At 41.1% G+C, this 24,147-nt stretch overlaps 1 protein-coding gene and 1 long non-coding RNA gene across 2 annotated transcripts in view; one reads left to right on the plus strand and one right to left on the minus strand.

The window, feature by feature from the left end:
* Positions 1-21,634, plus strand: part of MDFIC2 (MyoD family inhibitor domain containing 2) — a 43,336-nt gene extending 21,702 nt beyond the window's left edge. The window contains exons 3-5 of the mRNA XM_032699202.1: positions 11,927-11,995; positions 16,951-17,172; positions 21,005-21,634. Of these exons, the coding sequence (XP_032555093.1) occupies positions 11,927-11,995; positions 16,951-17,172; positions 21,005-21,264 (551 nt within the window). The 3' untranslated portion in view covers positions 21,265-21,634. The remainder of the gene's footprint in view (positions 1-11,926; positions 11,996-16,950; positions 17,173-21,004) is intronic.
* LOC116792328 lies at positions 14,913-20,362 on the minus strand. Its single transcript, XR_004359075.1, has 3 exons — positions 20,221-20,362; positions 15,775-15,915; positions 14,913-15,044 (listed from the first exon to the last, which is right to left on the minus strand). It is a non-coding gene; the product is annotated as an uncharacterized LOC116792328 (long non-coding RNA).
* Positions 21,635-24,147: the final 2,513 nt, after the last annotated feature.

A 24,147-nucleotide genomic window follows, 5' to 3' on the forward strand; every position in this document is an offset into this window, starting at 1 on the left:
CAGGAACAGATGAGAAGAATACAGCCTCAACATTTGAGACAACAAAGAAAGAGTGAAATGATTGCTACATAAAAGACATTTCAAAGACCTCCCAGAAAAGCAGGCATAAAAATCCCCAATAAAAAGGCTCAGCAAGAAAACTGTCACACCCCCTAATCCTCAGCAGACTCTAACAAGATGTTCACATGAGCCAGAGATTGTCTCCTTCCCCAGAAGACAAAAGGCACAGAAATCAATACTGTCTAGCATAGGATTAGGAGGCAAGAGATAGATAAAAAGGATTCCTTAACCTTACAATTAGAAACCCCAACTCTCCAGCCAAAAGGATAATCAGAAACAGACTGCAGACCTGTGTCACAATAATTGCTGCATCTTTCTTTACTCTTTGAAAACTGATATATTTTCTGAAGGGTTTTTTTATAATTTATTGCCACCCCAAGAAAGGTTTTGATGGCCACTTAGCTACAGACAACTGCTGCTACCAAACCACAATTCAGCACACATGGCAATAGCCTTATTTCCCATTCTTTATGGTTCATTCACCTCCAACCAAGCAAAAATTATATTACCCTTGTTCGCACCAACCTCCCAGTAAATTGTACAACTGAAACCAAAATTATATGTAATGCACTAGTCTTCTAACAAATGATCAGCTTACTGTGCCCTGAACCAGACACTTACACAGATTCTTCATGCCAAACCTGGCATCAGCATGTGCTCTGATTAAAATGGAAACAACTTAGTTGTTATAACAAGCATCTTTAGCTTTATTTGGTATTACTAATGCTTTTAAACAGAAGGCAGGGTACTGGCAAGAGTAGAAAACAGACTTGAAGGGGGAGGAAACCTGCAGGCTGGAAAGAAGCTACAGTCTCCAAAGTCTGACCCTCCTGCTGTAGCTAACTAGTGACCATAAGCTCTCAGAGCTGGAGAAGTTTGCTGCATAGAAATTTAAGATTCTTTCTGAGGCTCAGCAAGGCAACCACAAGACACTGACAATGACATTTACAAAGCTTAAATATTAATTTATAGAACAACTTCAGCACCCAATCATGTATGCTTAGGAGCTATACACATTCCCACTTTATAGAGGGTTAAACCACACAATAATTAAGTAGTATAAGCTCTCATTAAGTGACAGTCAGAATTTAAGCAGTTGCCACATTCAATATCACAAACCTTTCCCAGTGTTTCTGATACCACCAGGAGAGGAAAAGTCAAATTATTTTTTCCCCCAAATGCAGCACACTTGCAAACCATCACTCCATCCTCTTGTGATCCTACTGTCTACTGAACCTTAAATTTCCTGCCTTAATGTTCCATGGTCTTGTTCTTTGCAAACTAGACACTACCTCAGACCTGCCTCACATTCTGTGGCAGATGAAATAATCCCTCTAAGTAAACTACTTGAAACCACTTAGAAAAAGGTTGACAGAGATGCAGCTTGAACCATTGTCATTTGTTATAGAAAGACAAACAGAAGAATCATGGCTTGAAATAAATGCATGGGAAATAAAAGCAGGCATTTCTGTTCTCTTTTAATGAAGTTCAAAGACAGCATAAAGCTCGGTTTACACATTCTTGGAGAATTAAAGGGAGAAATGTTATCTACAGATTTTCAAGTAAACTTTCTAACTCTCACTCCAGATGAGAGCAAGGAATTCACTCTCTCCCCAAAGCCTGCAGCTAGTAGTGTACCAGACAGAGCAACACAGGATGTGAATCACCAAGGGATGGGAGCAGAGGGTAGTGTGGTCTGCATAGTGCACAGGCAAATTAATCTCTTCACAGACACACGGTTCCCAAGGGACTCCAGGTCTTGCTTGTGGTGCAGTGTCAGAGATTCACAAGTCTTCACCTACAAACACACTTGTCCCCATGCCATAAAGAAGCTTCACTGCTCTCCCGAGGAAAGGCCAACTACGCTTCAATCAAGAGCCTGGGGAACAGGATCGTGGTACCCTGTCTGTTGTCTAAAAATTATTTCCAAATCATATTTTCCTCATTTTCTTAAAGCAAGACAGCTTCTGGTTGCCACTATTACAAGCACAACTTGTAAACCTCAAGGTAGACTAGTATTTTCCACAACTTGTTTTCAAATCCAGGTGTACCAAAGAAACTGCAAAACATTATTTCTTTGAGTGACCCCTGTGTGGTACAAAATCCCACATCCAGTGGGACCAGAATAACACTTAAGTATTCAGTCATAGATAAGATCTACGCCTTCCCCTCCAAGCAGAGGAGAAATGCATAGTGCTACAGACACCATCAAGATTTCTGTTTTGCCATCATTTTTGATTTTGAGACACTCAGATACCATGGTGGTGAAAGCCAGTGCAAAACCCTAATATACCTAAAAAAGTAGGAAGCATCACTACGATGAAACAGAAAAATAAAGGTAGGTGAGCTAAACTTGAACCTTCAACATATTCTAAATCCATGGTTCAGAGAACTAGACTAGTGTTATGTTTAATAACTTAAACCTGCTGGCTTTAACACCTGCAAGTCCAGCACCTTCATCTGTACCATTGGTAGGACAGGGGATGTGATGAAGCCTACTGTGATAAGGTCTGTATTCAGGCTCACTACCAGTGTTTGCCTCAGTTGTGATCATTTCACTGCAGATTTTGCCCAATTAAGATTTTCATTGTGCCACAGAAAGCAGATACAACACTTGATATGGTATACCCTGTAGCCAAACACCTCCATCACCTTTGATAAGCATTAGGATGGTCCCTCACAGCTTGAGGCAGAGTCATTTCTCTGGCCAGGTGCATGAAGACAACTCGGACTTGAGCCACCAAAAAGAGAACAAAAACCAAACTTCACTCACTCAGAAGCTCAGGGTTGAATGCTGCATCACTGAGTCAGGATCCTCGAGTAGTGTCTGTTCTCCTGGCTGGGACAAGTGTTGACTGTACAAAAACACCCTGTGTCCCCTGTGGAAAATACAGAATTACAGAATGATTTAGGTTGGAAAACACTGCCAAGACCATCTCAGTGAGAGACCAGAGGACACTAGATTCTTAAAAGGAAGGAGTATCTCCAATTCCTATTAAGAACTGGTTTTTTCCATACTTGTGAAGTCACTTAAGGGACTAAGTCTTCAGCCCCAATAGCTTAACTTTTCTCTCTTAATAGTATAGTTTGGAGGTGTTTACAAAACACGTATGTTGGATAACAAAGGCACTTCCTCAGCTGAGGAGCTTTTCCTGCTTAGTGAAACCTTCCTTTCCCATTCTTATTTTCTCAAACTGGGCAGCCCCTTGAAAACTCCAGTAAGGTCTTCAACTTCCCAGCTCCTTCTCCCTACAGCACATAGGGCATGGCACCACATCATTTCAACTACTGAAGTGGCACATTCCATGCAAAAAATTAGCTTAATAGGTCTAATTTCCTTGGGGGATATAAGCAGCACTTTTTAATTAATACTTACTCTTCACCTGTTTCAGCCTTCAGCCCATCTTTAAAATGAGAATATTGTTTGTATTAATGACTCTAAAGAAACATTTTAAGGTTTGCTCAAAGCAGCAGAACAAGCACAGAAGTGCTGTACAGGGGGCTAAGCCTAGAAGCTTTTGAGTGGGAGAACAAATTCTTCACCTCACTGCCCTCTTCTAATGAAAACTGAGAAGGAACCCCAATAAGGTCAGCCTAGGAGCCACATGAGACCTGCTTATTTCCTTTTGCAAGATCTCAGTGAACTGCTTTGGTATCAGGCAGCCCCCAAACGACCACCTTTCCAGAGCTGCTAAACCTGCACCTTACCTGGAAAACTGCCATGATGCTACCCTTTCCCCTTCTCTCTGTTTATCTGCTAAATAAGGGGCAAGGCCCATAGCCCCCTCCCTTCCCAGCTGAGGATGTTTTCCTAAGTGAGGGTTCTCACACCAATTCATACCACCTGAAAGCCTTTAGAAAGGGGAGATATGCCAATTTATCTACTTTCTACCCAGCCATTGGAGAAGTGGGTAATGCTCACCTGCTCCAATTATTTCTGATAATGGCATTTGGAGAGTCCCATCTGGAACATGATCTTTAGGGTCCCTTCCAACCCAAACCTTTCTATGGTTCTATGATTCTATTAGTACTGTGCAAACACACATGATGCAAACTTTCTTTGCTAGTTAGAGGACACTGCTGGGCTTTGGTAGGCAAGGTCAAGACAACATTAATCTCCTCTGATAAAGCATGAGGAGGTAAATCATCCTGTGCACCTCAGAATTCATTCAGATGGTACTTCTGGCGTTTCTCCCCCCTGCTTTTGTTCTGTCAGTCTGAAGAGAACAGCTCGTGTGATGTAATTTAGAGTGGAGCTTTTTTAAAGCTTTCACTCAGGAGAAGCTTCAGGAGCTCTGGGGGTACAGCTTAGCTCCGAGAAATAGAAAGAAAGCAAGTTTGCATTGACAGCTTGATCCCAGAGAGAGGTGGCTGCCTGCTTGTCTAACAGGTCCTCTGGGTCTGGATGAGGCAGAGACAGAGGAGCAGTCATATTAAGTGAACGTGCGCTGCCAATGTTAAAGGAACAATTACCATTATTCTGCATAGTTCACTGTTTGCTACTGCTATTTCCTTCAATAAAACCTCTTTTCACTTGCCAATTGGAGCTTGTCATGTAACAATATTTCTTATGCACAATACACATACTAAAATGCCCCTGTGTTTTTAATACATTTATAGTTGTTAACAATAGTGGTATAGTGACAGAAAAAAAAGTACTTGCTTTGAATACAGAACAGATTGAAAAAAGAACAAACCGGCGGCCCTGCTCTGAAGGATTAATGGGGGTTAGATTTTGCTAATCTGTGTTAAAGCAGTGATATCTCTTCCATTTCATTGATACCCACTTCTTCCTCTCAGGGCCTGGGCTGTGACCTCCTTGCTTGAGAGGGGTTGTACACCTGAGTCTCGTGCAAAAGCTCCAGTGAAGGTTTTAGTGTGAGCGAGCTTAGAGGAGAGGGTTGGGCTCTCACTCATCCCCGTGCCCAGGCAGCCCTGAGAGGGACAGACAAGGGGTGACACTCCTGGGGCTTTGGCAATCCCAGTCTGCTGAAAGTTGCCCAATAACCCTTTGATCCTTGTGCATGGTTCACAGACTGGTGGGAGTGTGCTACCCTACCATCTACCAACACCTGAAACCTCTTGTGTTCACTGCTCACATCAGACTCTGACAAAACTCCTTGGGAGCACAGTTCCTGGTGAAGCAGGATGAACAGCCAGCCCTGGGGAGACACTGACATTTCACTGGAGCTGTGGAGTTCTACAGTCCTCCTCCAAAAGCTTGTACAATGAAGGCATTGTGCTAGTACTGTGCTTGCCAACATCACAAGGCCAGGTGGAAATGACCACAGCGAAGGTGCCACAGTGAGAAGAAATTACGTGTTTGCACTTCTGAGCAGGCTGAACCTCATATTTCATGCGCCCAAAGGAACAAGCAGCTGTTCGGAAACCTTTGTAACGCATTCATGAAGGAAACTTTCTTCTGCTGTAAGATTCATGTTTTCTAAGAACACTATTTTCTTCTGAACAAGTTAATATACACAGGAAAAGACATCTTGAGTGTTCCTGACTCTCCTACACTATCCAGGAATAGTGATAGACTGCGAGTTTAAACACATTCTTCCACTGCACAGCGAGAGAAGTGTGTTTAATGCTGTGAGCAGAACAGTTACCATGTTTGCCTTTGCCAGAGCAGGCAAGACTACACTGTTTTAAGAGTACTTATTACATACATAAGTAACAGTGGATGTCATCTGTCTGCCCCCAGAATAGGTATTCTGCATCTTCGGTGCAGGGAAAAAACTGATTTGTGATAAGATGCACAGCATGAGACATCTTCTGCTTCAGATATCACTAATTGCTTTGCCTATGACTTTTCCTGAGGAAAAGAGCAAAGAAACCCTGACAAGGCTACCATACTGGAGGCTGGTTTGGAGCCTCATCTGTTGAGTTCCCTGGAATTCTTTTCATTGACATCTGATTATACCAGATCAAGCCCTGGGGAAGACAAATAAGTGGTTTTCCAGTGCAGTGCAGCACAGGCTGTTCTGCAACACCTGGGAAGGTTCTCAGTTGGCAATAAGATTAATAATGTTTGTTATATTGGACAAGTCCAGCTCCCAGTTGTGTTCCAGCATGGCATGCAGATTAGAGAGAAACAAAAGGAAGCATTTGCAAGGAGAGTCTCTAGAACACATAAGACTCTCAAAGATTGTCACTCACCATTGGGTTCAAATCAAAGAAAAGCTTTATAACTTATTAGAAGCCATGGGGTTTGTAGTCATATGTTATCATGTGCCAATTTACCACAAGTAGAGCTTTAAGGACTATCTGTGAGAAATGCTGCATCTTCTGTGATTTGCAGCTCTATTTCCTGGTGTTTGAAGTGTTTGGATATATTTTAAGAATATGTATGGGTTTGATGGTGTTAATATACGTGCTTTTGATGGTGTATCCCTCCGCCAAATCAAAATGCTGACAACTTCGAAGTTCCTCTGGCATTAATGCTGTGCAGGGATATCTTTGTGTCCATAACTGTGTGTAATATCTGCTTTGGGAATAAACTCTTGGCACAAAACTTCGGTGTCATACAGAAAGTGGCACAGCTGACAAAGACCTTGGGACATGAAAGGAAGACACTGTGCTATCTTTTCACTGGAAAGTTCACAAATTCTGCCTAGAGATCCCTCTGATATTTTCACTTTTCAGTAGATGGTGCTCACCAAAAATAAAACAGCATTTTAAGTGCTTTCCAAATGTAATGACACAGGGATTTACATGTAATTTTTTTTTTTTGTAATAAAGTCAGCATTTTCTGTTTTACATTATCTATAAATTTCCCAAACTGAACAGCAAACAATTACACAAGGATGTCCATGAGTGGGACCCACCTTTAGTTACTGTGCTAGTGTATTAAACAAAGCCTTGTCCACTTCTGGCTACTCTGCTCTGGTTAGGATTTTGTTTCTGAAACTTGATCATATTTGCAGACAGTCTTAACCACATTGTGTGGTGAGTCATTAACCATGAGAGGAAGGAAGGAAAAGAGAATTAATGCAGCAGTGCTGTCAAGGCAAGGACAATAATAATAATAATAACAATGATAATAATGTTTGTTTTTTCTTTACTTTGAAAATAAGATCAATTCAGATAAGACAACACATCAAAACCTCCAGTTTCACATTCTGCAGTGAAGAACAAAGAGAATTTGAGAGGTTTGAATTAACCCTGCAAAACAAACACTTGCCCATGAGCTCTGGGATGGACTTGCTCCAGCACCCAGTGCAGGGTGTCCTTGCAGCTTTGAGTGCTCTGTGTGGTGCTGTGCATCCCAAATCCCTGCAGCCCAAGGAGGGAACAAGGACTGGCATGGCCCTATGGTGTCTGGGGTGACATTAATAAAACCAAGGCCTCCACCTGAAGAGGGAAGGACAGGGCTGTGTGTTTTCAGTTCAGGTTCAGTTTGAGACTTACCTGCTCTGAGGTTTTTAATTATCCCTTTTAGCAAAATATCAGCAGAGTGCAGCATTGAAACAAAAAGAAGAAACAAAAGAATATGGAAAGCAAACTATAGTTTCCTTTAAAAAACTTTTTATGGCTGTTTCATATGATAGAGCCACCACACCACCTACAAGATCCTCCCCATCCCTGGAAGTGTTCAAGGGCCAGGTTGGATGGGGTTTGGAGCAACCTGATCTAGTGGAAGGTGTTCCTGCCCATGGTGGGTGGTTGGAACTAAATGGTCTTTCAGGTCCCTTCCAGCCCAAACTACTCTGTGATTCCATAAGATCAAAAAAATCCAATCTGGGGCTTAAAGAAAACTTCAGGAATAACCACTCATTCTCAGAGACTCCCAGAGAGCAGGATCTCTTTCAAGAGCTGCTGAAATAACAATGGGGTGCCAGGATGTTCTGATCAGAAAATTTAAAACAGGCAAAAGAAAAAAAAATGATCTAACAACAAGTAGCATGTGAAATACCACCAGATCCTGCTGCTCTCTGGACTAACCCTGATTCCTGTAATGGATTTATTTCATGGAAGCCGTTTCATACAGTCACAGCAGTCAGGACAGAAATAGAGATCTAAAGAAAAACATGATAGGGAAAGAAAACAGTGGCTGAAGGAGAATTTGGGAGATCCAATCTAGAAACAAGGCCTGGGGTTCCCCAGCGTGGCTCTCCCAAAGGATGCACGGCTGTATCCTGCGCCCATGGGTTTCAGGGATTGCCTTGCCTGTTGCTCAGCTGAGGTTATGTTTCTGCTGCAGCTAACACTTGATACCAAAGCTGTGAGGTTCCTGTGAGAATTCCGTGATTCATCACGGTGTTTATCAGCCAAGGGCTCCCGAGGACCTGACGCCAGGCTCTGACAGGGAGCAATGGGAGTGCAGGGCTCTGGGCAGGCGCCTGTAAACCACCCAGGGAACACGTGGCAAAACCAGTTGTGAATTTTGCTCTTGTGTTCATTTAGGGGGTGAATTATGTCCAGTGTTCAATGTGGACGATGATGTCTGATGCAACAGGGACTTTTGAATTAGCACATAAAACCCTTTCCATAAAGTGCTTGGTCCCCCTTCTTGCAAAGTCGTTACAACTCCAAGGTGTAAGCGAACAGCATAAAATTCACACTGATCCCTTCGATTCTTTTTTAAGCATCCTTAAATACAGCTTTTTTTCTCCCTGCTATACATCTTACTTTTTATAGTTAAAAGTAATTTTAAAGCAAAAAGAACATAAACAATATACACTGACTCTTGACACTCCATTGCTTTTTTAAACTAGAATAATAAAAATTTGCAAATGAACAAAAGAGTGGGAGGAAGATATCTGATTTACAATGTTTTTGAGATAAAGAACACTATAAAAAAAGATCAATGTGAATAATAAAGCATTGTTAACTGAGTCATGACATTTCTATTCTCAGGGAAGATTTGAACAGTAGAGCTCTGCAAATGAGCACCTTGTGCCATTTTCAAAGTGGGAGGAAGACATATAATTATAATTTTTAAAGTGAAGAGAATTTAAAAAAAAATCTCTGTGAAAAAGTTTATTGAAAAACATATCGACATATCAATATGACATAAATTACTTTAATTTTTATTAAACTAGGAGGGGAGAAAACCTCTTTTTGAAGACTGGCTGCAGAAAGCATTCCTTGGAAAGAATTTTCTTTATTAAAAACTCTTTCGCTAAGATGAAACAGCACTGAATGTCAGCACTACCGTATATTTATTCTGTAACTCTTCCAACATCTGAGATCTATAAAAGAAACATATTTTCAAAACAGTTTTAACCTCCATTGTCTTGATCATTCGTATTAACATTTTTCATGTCACTTATTGAAATCCCTTAAAGGAACCTTTTATTCAGTCAAAATTAATGAAGCCGTTTTCTGAAACAGCCTCCAAAAACTAAAAAGGACGTAATGTTGTGCATTTTATTTGACATACGTTTTCTGCCATTTCACTTAGTTGTGTGATGAGAGCAATACTTCATATTTATGCTATCAAATCTGCAGAGAAAAGTGATTTTGAGAGAGAAGAAAACTAACTCTGCTCTTGCTGTGTGTGCAATTTAAATCCACAGCAAAAATACAGCATTGATCAGATTACTCCAATTGAGTCATTTAGTGCTTTGGCATTCCTGAAGTTAGGGCCCAGCTGTGAAATCATAGCTGGGGCCAAACATTGCTGTTAGGTGAGTGCACATGGCTCCCATTTTCTTCAAAGGGAATGACACACATGGCCAATATTTAACTTTCACCTCTTCCATTCTTCAGCTAGCAAAGCCAGAACCAATGGAGTATATGCAGGCAATTTAATAGAATTAAGAATATAATCAAGATTTTCCAGGACTTACTAGTGACTTGGGATATATAATTCAATACACCTCAAAACGCAGATGCTCAGCATATTCCGAAAATCAGGCCATCTCGAATGCCTTACTTTAGGCAGGTAAAATCATAAATTACTCAGTATTTTGGCCATTGGATCCTAACAAACTGGGTGTAGGATACCTTTTCAAAGCCATAAGCTCCAATTTCTGGCATCTGGGATGCGTGAGAGACTTATGACATCCCAACTCATTTTGGGTCCTGTTTGCACACACTTCTCCCCTGCCATTACCATTATGGAACTTTAACACAGTGCAGGGGCCTTTCTGCAACTGACCCCCTGAAAAAATTTAAGTCCTGGCTCTGCAGGTCCCCTGGGATGGACTGGGCTGCTGGGATGGCCCAAAAATCTTTGCAGCATAAGTGCCACAGAGAGAAAAAAGGATGCATCCCAAAAATCTAGCTGTCCCATGCTGTATGCAGATCTTCACTTCAACTCAAGGTCAAGTGGAAAACTTTCCTACCATCCTTGCTGACTCTCCTCTCCACTTTCCCCCAACTCCATCTGTTCCTCACCCATCTCCTTCGTTCCGCACTCGCCTCCCTCTTCTTCCTGTGTCCATCTGTTCCCTCCTTCCTCGACACAAGTTGGGGAAGGGAAGTAAATTCAGTCATTCACTGAACAGATTTCAAGATGAACCCCCTCCCTCTCCAGTTCTAACTTCATTCATCATGGTAAAAATTATAATGAATAGAAATGTTGAAGGTGAAAATTTATTAGGAATTGTGTTGCTTTCTTATATGAAAAGCAGTTAAAGCTGCATATAAACATTGGCTTCATTCATTTTTTCTTAATATATGGTATAATTAGTGAGAAATATTAGTGGAAGTGCTTGCTATGCAGTCCATCAACACATGCCTGTCAGAGCTTAGGATCTGGGCCAAAAGTTTTTGCCAGTCCTGTGATAGATTTATAATAAGCCTATAGAAGGCTTTACAGTTAGCTGGGTCACTAATTCATGAAGTTAAAATGTATGCAATGAGGTCAAAAATTCACTATTGATAAAATACCCCCTCCCGGGATTGCACCATTAGCTTTGTTACTTCAACAGCAAAATAAAGTAAACCCAAAGCTCCTGTGAATTACCAGTCCATCATCGTAAATCAGAAGCGAAGCACTTGCACGAGTTCATGATGTCATATGAAGCCCAAGATATATTTATAGCCTTGTGTACTATTTCCTGTTTCCTTATGACAAAAATAAACAGTCTCTAAATCCCCTGCATCCTTATGCCTGAGCTCAGCAAAGTGTAATGGGCACAGAACTATGAAAGCACCCGTGATGTATTGGTCTGGAGCAGCTCACTGCTGCGGCGCCTGCTCTCCCTCTGGCCTCTCCCACGTGGATAAGAGCAATTCCCATGGAGTTTGCTCCATCTGCTGCACTCACTGTAGGGATAGTCCCACATGTCCTCCTGTTTTGCCTCCCTGACAGTTGGAGAGAGAAGGAGAGAATGTTTAAGCCTCCAAGCCCTAGGCATGGAATGTGTGGTGTGGCAAGGGCAGCCCAGGTGGAGGAGCTCAGCACCCATGTGGGCATCTGGGCTTACCACCATGGGGATCTTGCCATCTTGTCCACCAAGACTGCTAAGCCATGGAGGTTGGAGCATGGGCTGAAATTTCCTCTCTCCTCATTTGCTGATGGTTTTGGAATCTCATGTAAGGCTTCTGCGGTGTTTGGGTGTGGATGATGCCCCACATTTCATCGCATACCTCCCAGCACTCAAATTGTTTAGTCCTACCTGAACTGTTGCGTTTGCTGGTGATCCTCTTCACCTCTTCTCAGATGAAACCTACTCTCTTAGCAATTTGTTTTAATTTGTCTTCCTTTCCAGAAATGACACAGAAGATAACAGAAACAGTGAACCATCCCATGTAATCTCCCCCTGCAAGGAAGCACACTTGCTTCTGTTTGACTTCAAAGCACCAACTCCCCAAGTCAATGATTGTCACTAAGTGGTTGAGGATGATAGCTGTGCCAAAACACATTTACCTACATTTATCCCTCTGCCATTTTTTTCTTTTCTCCCCCAAGACAGCCGTACCAGCTCCCTGCCTCTCCTGGCACTCCCTGGGGTGACGCCGAGCAGTGAGGACCATCCAGGTAAGCTGTTGGCCCCGTGCATGTGTCACATTGTGCAGAGATACCCCTGGCATTCCCTCCCATTGCTGCTGGAAGACAATTATGTCCTTTAAACTAGCAAGAAAAAGTATTTTGTTTTTCTTTTTACTTTTTCTTTTTTTAAACCTGCCCATCGAAACCTGAGGCTTGGGTTTCATTTTACTATGAGTCTTTTCAAACCGAGTGAGTTCAGATCAAGCCATTATACTTACAAGTTATCATCCATCAGGTCTGATGTAGCTCTGCCCGCTTCATCTCAGGATTGAGTGGACATGGCACACAACTCTTCCAGTGATGAGCATGTGGTATATTAAACAGACAGGTAGTGACAGCAGTGCATGGGATAACAAATGGCAGGGGTAGCAACCAGGCATTCCTTCGGTTCTTTTGCTGCACTGATACACCAAGATGCCTCACGGTGAAATTAAAAAGCTACATGTCCTAAACTGCTAGAGTTTTCCACACAGTTTAGCATTAACCCTTGGGACTCCTTGCCACAGGCGTGTGAGGCAAAGGGCCATTGCCAGGATAGACTGGGAACAAATGCCACTGGAAGGTAGAGCCACAGGCTCCCTTGTCTTTTGCTTGTAAGATGTGGAGGAGCCCCACGATCGTGACAGATCAATTCTCCTTCTCTTTCAGTGGCATCTTCCCCTAACCAGTTTCTCCAAGACCTATTTGGATTAGACACATTGCTACAGTCCCTATCCAGCAGAACAGAGTACCACTTATTCCCCCTGTCTCTCATCAAAACCAGACTCTTTATACACCTCTATAGAAAATCTAATTTCAAAAGCATGCTAGGAACCCCCAACCTCCTGTTCTCCAGGACTGCAAGACACTGGTTTGTGTCCAAAGCCTATGAAGAAAAATAGAAGTCAGGGGACCTCCTGCAAATGCCAGTCTTGGTATCACTGCTCCTCCCTGTTAACCAGAGGGATCTGAGACTGGCTTCAGTGGAAAATAAGTGGTTTACTTTGTGCTGTCATGAATTTAGACACTTGTGAGTATTGAGAATATATCTTTAATACAAACATGGGTGGACAATCCCAGTCTTCTACTGCAACAGCCAAGGCAAGTCCCAGCTTCCCCATATGAGGAAGAAAGTTGCTACTTCATGATACTATTTAAAAATGGCACATTGTGGGGGTGTACCTTTAGCTGCCTCTGCCTAACAGTCTAACACGGAATAGTCTGAGATTTCTTCATCGTGATGTATTTATTTTTCTTTTAAATTCACTTCAGTGGATGATATCTACATGTTAAAAACACAGAAATTTGCAGACAGCTGAAGCTGAACACAAGCTCGTAAAAGAAGCAGCAAGGCTTGACCCTCTGCCCGTCTTTCATTGTAATTTAATTTTTTAAATTCTCAATTAGCAGTAATAATAAATAATATCAGTTGTTCATATTTTTAAAGTTTATTTTGCTGCACTTACTTGTTCCAAACTCTCAATCTACTACTGTTCCATCCAGCAACAAACTATAATAAGGGGGGAAAAAAAAGTGCTAACCACCTTTTTTTTTTATGCTGGTCTAGCATAATCTTTATTTCTTCAGACACTTTGTGCAAACATTAAATTGATAAAAGACATAATGTAGATGGACCCACAGCTGAACTGAAGGTAATTGCATACAAATGAAATGGAGACCTATAATTGTACAGTGCTTTAGCCTCTCCCGCAGTGTTTTCTGGAAGCAAGGATCTCACTTGTCATAGCAAGTTGCTTGTTACGGTGATTGCATGAAGACTTGATCTAGCTGTACAAGACAAGTATAACATTACTGAAAGGGAGCTTTTCAAACTAAGAGTCTGACACTAAAATGTACTGTATTTTCCAAGATGTGGTATGCTTTAACAAACAGAAGAGTCCTTGAGTGACAGCTTTTGTTATCCTTTTGTTTGATGGTGCTGTATTGAAAAATTCAGGTTATGTCTATGCCTTTCTATTTCTGGTTTTGATTTCTCTTCAACAGCACTTCAAGAATAAAAATTGACTCGAAGTATGAATAGTAGAAGTCGGTGGATACAGTAAATGTTAGTCTGGCATTTTCTGATTACTTCTGTCTGATTTTTTTTCTATCTCGCTTGTTGAATCCTTAAATGCATTCCATGGGCCATTGTGTTGTTGCAGAACTGGGGAAGTCAACAGATATATTGTGAAGTAAAACATATCTAGTTTGGATTTTTGGGCCAATTATGAAAGTGGAAAATTATAGTCATTCTTGCCTACGCCTTTGGATCTGATCCATGTGTGCTCAGCGGCTCAGCTTGTGTGCAGCTCTCAGTCTGGACAAACAGGATCCATGTGTAAGATTGGCACCTGAATAGCAGGTGGGGCATGTGTCTTTTGGACTCACAAATCAACTATTATCCAATAAATCCAATGCAAAAGCAGGACATTGCTTCCTCTAGAGCTCTGCTGTTTCAATTAGCACAACTTTTCCTGGAGGTGGTTTGTTATTGAATGAAAGTGCAGGAAAACTTGTGGTGTGTCACTGATTTATAAACACTGGAAAATAGTGATTACTGCACATGTAAGTACATCCAAAATGCATGAGTTTTCACATTTTGGACTGAAGAGGCTGGCCAAGAAGACAGAGAAGGAAAAAACAGAGCTTTTACTTACTTTGGTGGGAAAACCATCAACAAATCACCACAGATGGGCAAAACCAGATATGCACAGTCTGACATGCTGGTTTCCTACAACCAAGGGCACAGCCTGCAGGGAAGAAATGCTGTGCTTTGCACTGCTGGGTCACACCCAGTGGAGCCACCATCTCTCCTGCCCTTCCCAAGTCTTGCCTGTGGCTTTTCTTCATCATAACACTCATAAAACCTGACAGTTATAGGTTTCTGAGACTTCTCTCTGTGCCACTGCTGTCTTACTGTCTCTTTTCCTCTATTTCTCTCCACCCCATCGTTCTCTCCCTGTCTAGGGCCAACCTGTAAGCTCTCCAGGACAGGGTAATTCCACATTTTCTTCATAGTAGACGTCATTATTACAAGTTCAAAATCAAGCCAATACATCTGCCAACACACAATTTTAAAGCAGTGATTTAAATGTAAAATGAAAATTAAAATGATAGCTTAGTATTTCTGCATATCCTCTCACAAGGTCTTACTCTACTAACCTTTACCTTTCTACATATTTCACCATGTAAAAATGGCCTAAAATGGCATGAAATTTACAATGAGACAGTGAGCAGAAATTTAAATGAATTGCTCACTCATTCTATGCATAAATAGAATCATAGAAATCCCAGAAGAACGAGCTCAGAAGGGGCTTCTAGAAGTCAGCTCATCTGCTTGTGCCACAAACCAGTGTTAACTGCAGTAAGAGCAGGTTGCTGGGGCCCATGCCCAGCTGAGCTCTACACATTTCCCTATCTTTTCCGGGGACTGCTCTGGTGCTTTACACCTCCCATGATGAGGAATTTGTTCCCTGTGCAATCCTAATTGCCCTTGCTGCAGCTTGTGACAGTGGCCTCTTGTCCTTCTGCACTGCTGGGAGGAGCTGAGTTCTGGCTTCTCCATTACCCTGGCTATGAAGTAGAACACAGCATCCAGCGCCGTTCTTTGCCTTCTCTCCTCCAGGATAAGAAAGCCCAGCTCCCTCAGCCTCTGCTCATACAGAAGTTCTTCCAGACCCTTCACATCTTCAGTGGCCTTCTCTGGACTTGCTCCAGGCACCACTTAGACCTCGAATCCTTTTTTGTCCCCACTTCAAGCCTTATGGACCCAGTGGTTTTTCACTTACCTTGTAATTCATCCATTCCATCCACATTTCCTCCTCTTGGCTGCAAGGATACTGGTGGAACAACTGCAGTCTCATCAAGGTTTCACTCTCTACCAGCCTTTCCTTGGCTTTTCTTCAGTATATGTCAGAGGTCAAAGGTACCTAAAAAACAAGAGATATGCAGGGTCTCTCTTCGGGGTCCTTGCAGTCAAGTGCAAACTAACCACTTTAGAGCACTTACTGTTCCTCTCAGAAAGTAGTATTTGCAAAACTGAGTTGTTTGTAAAGATTGATTTTCTGTATGTAGCTCAAGAGCAAGCATATCACAAGATTTAAGTAAGATAAAAAGTGACGCTGTGCTTGATGTGAGGTGCAGGAGTTAATCAGCTGTAGATAAGAACTGATGAGGTTTTATCATCCCCGCCATAGAGAGAATGACTGTGTTTCTTGGCCTCTTGATCACTTCAGAGAGTGAGTGAAACTATATATCAGCCCATGTTTATCTGTGCCTGAGAAGTTCTTCAAGAATAAATTGAACTCAGAACTCTTCTTAACCTTTCCCCTAGTTGGGGCTTAAAATTAAGCTCTCCCTCTGGTTTTTGAGCTGCCTCTCTGGCACGCTGACAGCATGTGAAGTATCCCATCTCCTAGCTGACTTCCAGGCCAACACCACAAGTGGGGATGAAGTTATGAAATAAGGAATCTGGATGTTAAACAGAGACCATCTGGCTTTCTTTGCTACAAGATTATGAGCCATGGTGAGCTGGCACATCTGCATCAAGGTACCCCCTATGTGTACATTGTTGGCTGTAAATTTAGGGAAAGAGAGTTACTGTTGAAAAATAACAAGTTAATTGTTTTACATTCTTTTATACCACAAATTGAAGTTATGATAGGATACTCAAAATAGGTGATAACTGAGGCAATAGTTCTTTTCTCTCTCAAAACCTGATCTCACCCAGTGGAAGTAAATTATTACTTAGCCTCTAAGTCCACTGGGTTTAAGACAAAACCTTAGAAGGCAAGTTCACAAATGCCATACTATGAATAGACCTCTGTAAAGAGACTGAAATCATTAGGTAAGAAGGGTTAGGCCTTGGAAGTAAACAACTGTAGGCTTGGAAATTCTGCATATGTTATTCTTTCAGATCTCTATCTTGGTATCACAGTCTATTTTTTTTTTCCTAATCCCACCAGACAACCAGCTTACAAATGAAAAACACACAGATGAAAAGCCTATGAAAGGCATTGTTATGAGTTCTGTCGCAGAATTCAGCATCACAGACGCTTCATCAAAGGGCACCAAAAATGAGAAGAAATTGTCAGATGCGAGCAGATCATCCATTGCTTCCCTGGAGAAATGCAGAGAATTCACTTACATTGAAGATGACGCATCAGTACATCAGAGGGACAGTGACGGTACGTTTTATAAAACAGATCACATTTGATTTCTAAATAATGCCCATTGCAAAAGAACTGTGTGTATCCAACTTGAAATCACATGTTGAACAGGAGGTTCAAGAACATTGCCAAAAGCAATGTTAACTTGCCCTGCAGACATTTGTGTGGTAGATGAGATTCTCTAGAAGATGATCTTAAATTGTCAGTGATATTAAAGTCATACAAGAGGAGTGTAGAGCTTATTGTGCCATAAAGTATTTGTACTTCAGTAATGAGTGTTTGCACAGAGGTACCAGTGTCAGTATCAAATAAATGCTATTCCTGATTACTCCAGTGGATGTGAAAAAAGGCTCTGTGAAGTATTTTAGAAGTTTCTTATGTGTACCCTTTGCAATAATGGATTAGTGTGTTATATCCTGTATATCATTTAACAATTCCTAAATTAAGAATGTCTAAATATATATCAGCACAATAAAATGCCATGCTCTCCAGGAATCATTGACATCTCTATTTTATCGCTGATGTATCTGATACATCTATTAGAATGTACTTAATTTTAACGAAGGATCTGAAGGATTTATTTTATTTAGAGGACTTGTCCTCTAGTCCAGACACTCCCTATTTTCTGAGTTTGCTGACTATCTCAACCATTACTGGCACACAGGTGTGTACCATGTGATGCAAATAACAGATTTCATACTCCTTAAGAAAGCTAAAAGTGAAAGAAATTAACAACAAAAAAACCCCAATCTGTGCTCAATTAATAATGTTAAGGGCTGGATGGAAGCCAAGAAAACCAAAGGAAGCCAGATTTGTGGTTGTCACTGCATACTCAGCTCACTCTACTCTGACAACTTACTGTTTATTCTACATACATGAGGCCCAATCCTGTTTTCTGGTGCATGGAGAACCCCTGAAAGCAGAGGAATAGGTGAGGAAATTGATGATTATATTGTTCTGTGCACTCAGGGAGGAGCAGATCCACATGAGTGTCACTAAGTGTGGCCAGTGTGGCCTCAGTGAGCGTTGGACCACGGCTGTTCAGAGCATCATCTCTATAAGCAGATGCCACCAAACAAGAGTAGAAAAAATTAGAGATGAGGCATGCTAGAAAAATTATTAGAAATTCTTCTTTTGTGCTAATTAATCTACTAATGTAGAGAATGAGAGCTGAGGTCATTGTTCTCACTGAGATAAACGCGGTAACGCTGTTTGGCAAACAGCAGGGAAAACAGAGGGGAAAACAGGAGATTGCATCTTCTTTTATGCAGTTTGTGGCTAATTTATTTTCAAATATATAAATGAATGCATAGGAATGGATGTTTAATTGCTAATATCTATTATTTATATACATTACCCCACTTAAAACAGGACCAAAAAGCCTCACACATGCAGATTTTTCGAAATGTGTTACATCCATTATCACAGTTCATGGTGTGTGCTCTGATGGGAATTTAAAAGCATCTTTACTGCACATCACAGAGTCTGTGCTGAAACATTACTTTATTATTAAAATTTTGTGCTTTTTTTGTGCTCTCTTTCCTGGATGAAGCCCTCAGAATCATATCTATTCTCTCCAGATTACATAAGTACCTTTATGGTTAACACATTCAAGGGAAAAAACCTGTTATTAGAAAACAGATCTTTGGAGAGGGAAAAAAAATTTTTAAAATCCTTAATTAATACATAATTTTGAATTCTGTCTCTCACATCTATGTATAGGAAATTTCATAAACATAAAGAACTAAAAAGAATAGTCTTAATTACACCAAGGACTGCTGAATAAAATCATTACATTTCCTACAGTGTAAATTTCGTACAATTAAATGCAGCGGTGTCATCTTATTAAATGTTTCAATTTTATAATTATTTCAGTTCATTTAGTTTGAAAAAAAACATAAGCATGAATTTACCAAGTATCACCGAAATCTAGTCATTCTTATTCGACAGAACTGACTTAGAAGTTAGTTGTGCTTGTCTGAACATAAATAGATCTTGACATATTTAAATAAGTATTAGAATTGATAACATTGGTGATGATATGACACTTAGAAAGAAGTTCAATCATATGCTATTTATTCTTGCTACCTACCTTAACTGCTTTTTTTTTAAATAAAGAAGCTAGATTTTTTTAAATTTTGTTTTTCAGCAAGAAAGCTTTTTTTTTAAAAAAAAAAAAAAAAAAAGAGCATAATTCCGGAAACTTCCTGGCAGTGAACTTAATGTTACGTGAGAGAGAAAATGCCACAACAGAACCAATGCAGTTGAATGAGTTCACAGTTAGTCATCCCAGGGCAAGAAATGTGGTTCTAACCATATGCTTTCCCGAAAGAACCAATGAAAAGACATTCATATTGTTGAAGGCATTTTTCCCTTCCAAAAACAAGAAGGGGGGGGGGGGGAAAGAAAAAAAAAAAAAAAAGGAAAGGTCTGGGTCTTTGCGCTCCAACTGGATTCACACAGTCGGAATCTCACACCTGCTGCACCCGAGCAGCCTCCCCAGATGCTGGAGGCTGAGCAGTGGGGAGTCAATTCATTGATTTTTGAAGGGAACAAACAAAACACGAAGCTTTGACTCATAGTGACCAAGTTTTCAGGAATATTCGCTGGTTACAGACACACAACCTAGATGACCTATTTTCCAAACTTTCTCCTCCTTCGAAAAATTGACATTTGTGAATGAAAAGGTGAGAACCCCATTTTGGTGGGGAGGTAGGAGGACTCTGGGCTGAGACTTGATGATCACGCTGCCCTCTGTGAATGTTCTTCTCCAGACCTGCTCTACCTCCCTGTCCTTGGCTAGTCATTAAGCATTTTTAGTGCAAATTCTTGTGAACATGAAAATAAACTCCAGTGTCACATGAGCTGGTGTGGTGGTTTTGTCCCAGGCTGCAACTCAGCCCCACGCAGAGGCTCATTCACGGCCCTGCTGTAGAATGGGGGAATCAGAATGGTACAAGTGAGAGAGCTCATTATATAGTTTAATGGAACAGAAAAGGAAGAAAAATAATAATGAAAAAAGAATTAGAATATACAAAGCAAGTGATACACATGGCAGTTGCTCACCACTCGCCGACTGATGTCCAGTCAGTTCCTGAGCAGCATCTCCTGATCATTTTCTCCCTAATTTATATACTGAGCATGATGCCATATAGACTGGAACATCCCTCTGGCCGGTTGGGGTCAGCTGTCCCAGCTGTGTCCCCTCCCAGCTTCTTGTGCCTCTCCAGCCTCCTTGCTGCCTGGACATGCAAAGCTGGAAAGTCCTTGACTTGGTATAAACTCTGCTTAGCAACATCTAAAAAATCAGTGTGCTATATCAACATTTTTCTCATCCTAAATCCAAAACATAGCACTGTACCAGCTAAAATTAACTCTATCCCAGCTGAAACCAGGACAGTTGGTCAGGTAGAACATGTGGCATCACCAAGCAGCAGCATTTCCAAACTCCTGAAAGGCTGCAAACCCCCCTCAGAGCATCCCTGATGCCTGAAGCTTACAGCTCAAACACTTTAAGAGTATAGAATCATGGAATCATTTAGGTTGAAAATGACCTTTAAGATCATCAAGTCCAATCATAAATTTGGTTCAAAGTGCTTATTCCTCTGAACTTCACTGCCGTAGAATGTTTCCATTCAAATTATTTTCATGCAGCTGTTGTTTTTCCAGACACAAATATCATAGAAAATAAACTTTTCATTTGTCTCTATGGAAGTAGTTATCATCAATGTATTTTTAGCCCACCCTGTGTGCTCTTTTGCATCTCATTTCTGTGTAGCTGCACAAGCCTAAACCTGGGTAATCCAGCATGCCCTTGTTCTCATGTCTCCCTGCTTTTCCTCTCTCTTAGATGAATGTGCAACTCTTATCCTGGCCTGCTTGTTCTGCCAATTTTGGGACTTTCTTGTAATGCTGCCTGATACCTGTGAACATTGGCTGACAGATACCTGTTGTCCATCCAATAGATATTACCAGACCTCTGACGAAGACCACGGCAACAACGACTGCAACTGTGACTGTGACATTGATTGCAGCCTTTTAGAGTCCTGCCATGAGACTGGGGAATGCCTGGAACTTGCCATGGAAATTTCTGAGGTCTGCTATCGCTAAGAGGAAAACAATTGACAAAATTCCTCAAAACTACCTGAAAGTGAACTGACAGATTACAAAGGAGATTTTTTTCTTTTTTTTAAGATATTAATAATAACCAGAGATTTTGCCAATGAGGACTGTGAGCATCTTGCTGCTCCCTCCCTGGAGGTCTGTATATCTGTACCATCCTGGTTGTGTGATTTCACAAGCTGCTGAAACCAATAAAGGACAAAAAAGGGTCTTCTCCTTTGCCATAGATGACAACAGAATTCCTAAGTGCCAAGTGTGCCACATGCTTTACCCACTGTCAATCCAAGGCTTTTATAAACCTGTAGTTCCTTTAATCACAGGTTTCCCCATTCATAAACACAGGACAAATTAGGACATTATTTTAGGACTGATATATATATTACTTCATCTTCCTAATGGATTCATACCTAAATATGTACTACACATTGTTGGTTATTATAAATAATTTATGATATAGCATCATTTTGTAATCAAAAATTTATTTATTCAATCTCTTAGAACACACTTATATGCACAGTTTAGATAGAAAAGAAAATTAAATGAATTAGAAGCCATGCTAGTGGTAATTACAGCAAATGTTGCTAAAATCTCCAGTGAATTTTGTGGAGGAAGCATTTTCACAGGGTAGTGCCATTCGACAGTGTATTAATGTGTGTGCCTATGGTTATGTAATAACAGGTTATGCCTATTGTTCATTAGTTATAGGAAAGGGCTCCTTAAGTGTAATTAGCCTAAATGGGAATTGACTGCATGCTTCCAGAGGAGAATTACACTGTGGATAGCCAGTAAACTCCTTTGCTTTATTTTCATTTGTGAGATTTCTGCAAGCAGCAGAATATTACCACCTATTTTAGTGCAAACAGACATCTCCACCTGTGCACAAAGGATTACAAAATGACAGTATCTATCCTGGCTGTGCTTTCAAACTCCCTCTATCTCTTTTCTGATGGCAGGTCTGATTAATAAAAAGGAAATACATATTGCACATTACACGTATGACAACAAAAGCACATAAATTCAGCTGCCTGAGGGTGCAGAACACAGGTGTTAAGCACAGAGGAAAACATAGAGTTGCTTGCTCATATTAGATATTTATAGACTACCACCAGAAACCAGTGTTTGCTTTGCACAGGCACTAAAATTTCTCCCCAAAACCCCACTGATCCCAGTGCAGAAGTGCCTGGAGAATCCCAAGGAAAGATCCTGAGCAAGATGCTGGGATGCTGAGCATGGCTGAAATCATTGAAGCCTCTTGTTTATTAATCAGAGTAATCCTGAGAGACAAATATTTAATGGGAAAAAAAATTCATGTGAATTACCTGCTGGCTGGGTCTGGATCCAAACCCCAAAGAACTGCCCACTGCCATTTAGGAGGCGCTGGTTTGGGACACCCACTCTGGGCTGGGCAATGTTGAGTTTCAATGGCCCAGTTTCCATTCTCCCATAGATTTTTGATGTTAAATTTTCCAGTACTGAGCCTCATAACTAAACTCTCAGTGCAACGTATCAGGCCACAGAGCCTTGGATCATTCTATCCTTTCTATCACAGGTTATCCTTGGCAAAGTGGCATGTGGGTGTGTATGAATAAAAACATCAACCCAAGGCACTTAAGATTAAGAAAAGGGGAAAATTTGGCCCACATACCATTTCTTAGAGAAGCACCAATAGAGACACCCGTTGGCAGTCCTTGCTCTTGAGGCAGCTGCCCAAAAGGGGAGATTTTATGTGCAATGGCTGGAAGGAACCCAAGACAGGAAAACAGGTGGTGGCATACCCCAAAATATTATCAGTGTGGGACCTAGAGATGGAGAGCTTGTCTTGCAAGCCAGGATGTCTTGTTTCAGTTTTGAGCCTTCAAGGCAATAAGCATTGACCACACAGGCATCACCCTTAGCAACTGAGGTCTCCATTCAGCTGTGGAGCTGAATTAAGGACTACTGGCACAAATGCGGAGTTTTTTTCACCTCTTTTCCTAGGAATTATTCTTCAAAAGATCTTTTTTTATCATGTTGTAACCCATAGGTTGGGATACTGAAGTCATGTCTACTATAGGGCATGGGTAAGGTCAAAGACAGAATTACAGGGGTCATAGACAGGATGGGTAGACAGGATGTCCCAACAATATGAATGGAACCACACTGTGGGATATATTGAGGGCTGCTGTTGTAGTGAATGGTGGTATTTTAAATAATGCAGCAATATTTCCTTGCCTAAAATGTACAATGGCACATTGCTCAGTTTCCTGCTGTAGGAAGTAGATTTTTAGAGACCTTCTGTATGAACAATGAAACCTTGAAAAATGTGTTATTTCATACAATGCAGCAGAAGCAGCAGCTTATGATGACTTTCTTTTCTGTCATAAAATTGTCAGTTGCAACATTGTGTTTTCATGACATATAGGAACATTTTAATATATTGACACCAGAGAAAGTCAGTCCGACATTTCCATTAACTATTCCAGAAACTGGGTTTCCTCTCTGAACAGCCATCCTATTCCCACACTAAGCCGAATTCCTAGGGCAGAAAAATACCCATTTATCAGATTTGAACATGGGTAGACATTCCAGTGAAACAGAAACATTTGGAACAATTCAAGGCTCTCTCTGTATTTTCTGTTTACTGGGAAGGAAGGTCTGAGCGCCTGAGTAGGAGGCGTTTGGGTGGATGGCTGTTCGGAACATGTTGGACTCAGCTGTGCTCCCAGGAGATGTCAGTGTGTGAAACCAGCTCCTCAGAACAACAAATAGAAGTTACCATTTTGCAAACGGGAACATCGCTCCGACACGACGCCTCTCCCTCCTCAGCACCAGGAATGCGCCGACAGATTGGCTGGGGGAAGAGAGAGACAGAGATAATAACGAAGAGCTGTA

The sequence above is a fragment of the Chiroxiphia lanceolata genome, chromosome 11, assembly GCF_009829145.1.
Source record: "Chiroxiphia lanceolata isolate bChiLan1 chromosome 11, bChiLan1.pri, whole genome shotgun sequence".
Taxonomy (NCBI): Eukaryota; Metazoa; Chordata; class Aves; order Passeriformes; family Pipridae; genus Chiroxiphia; species Chiroxiphia lanceolata.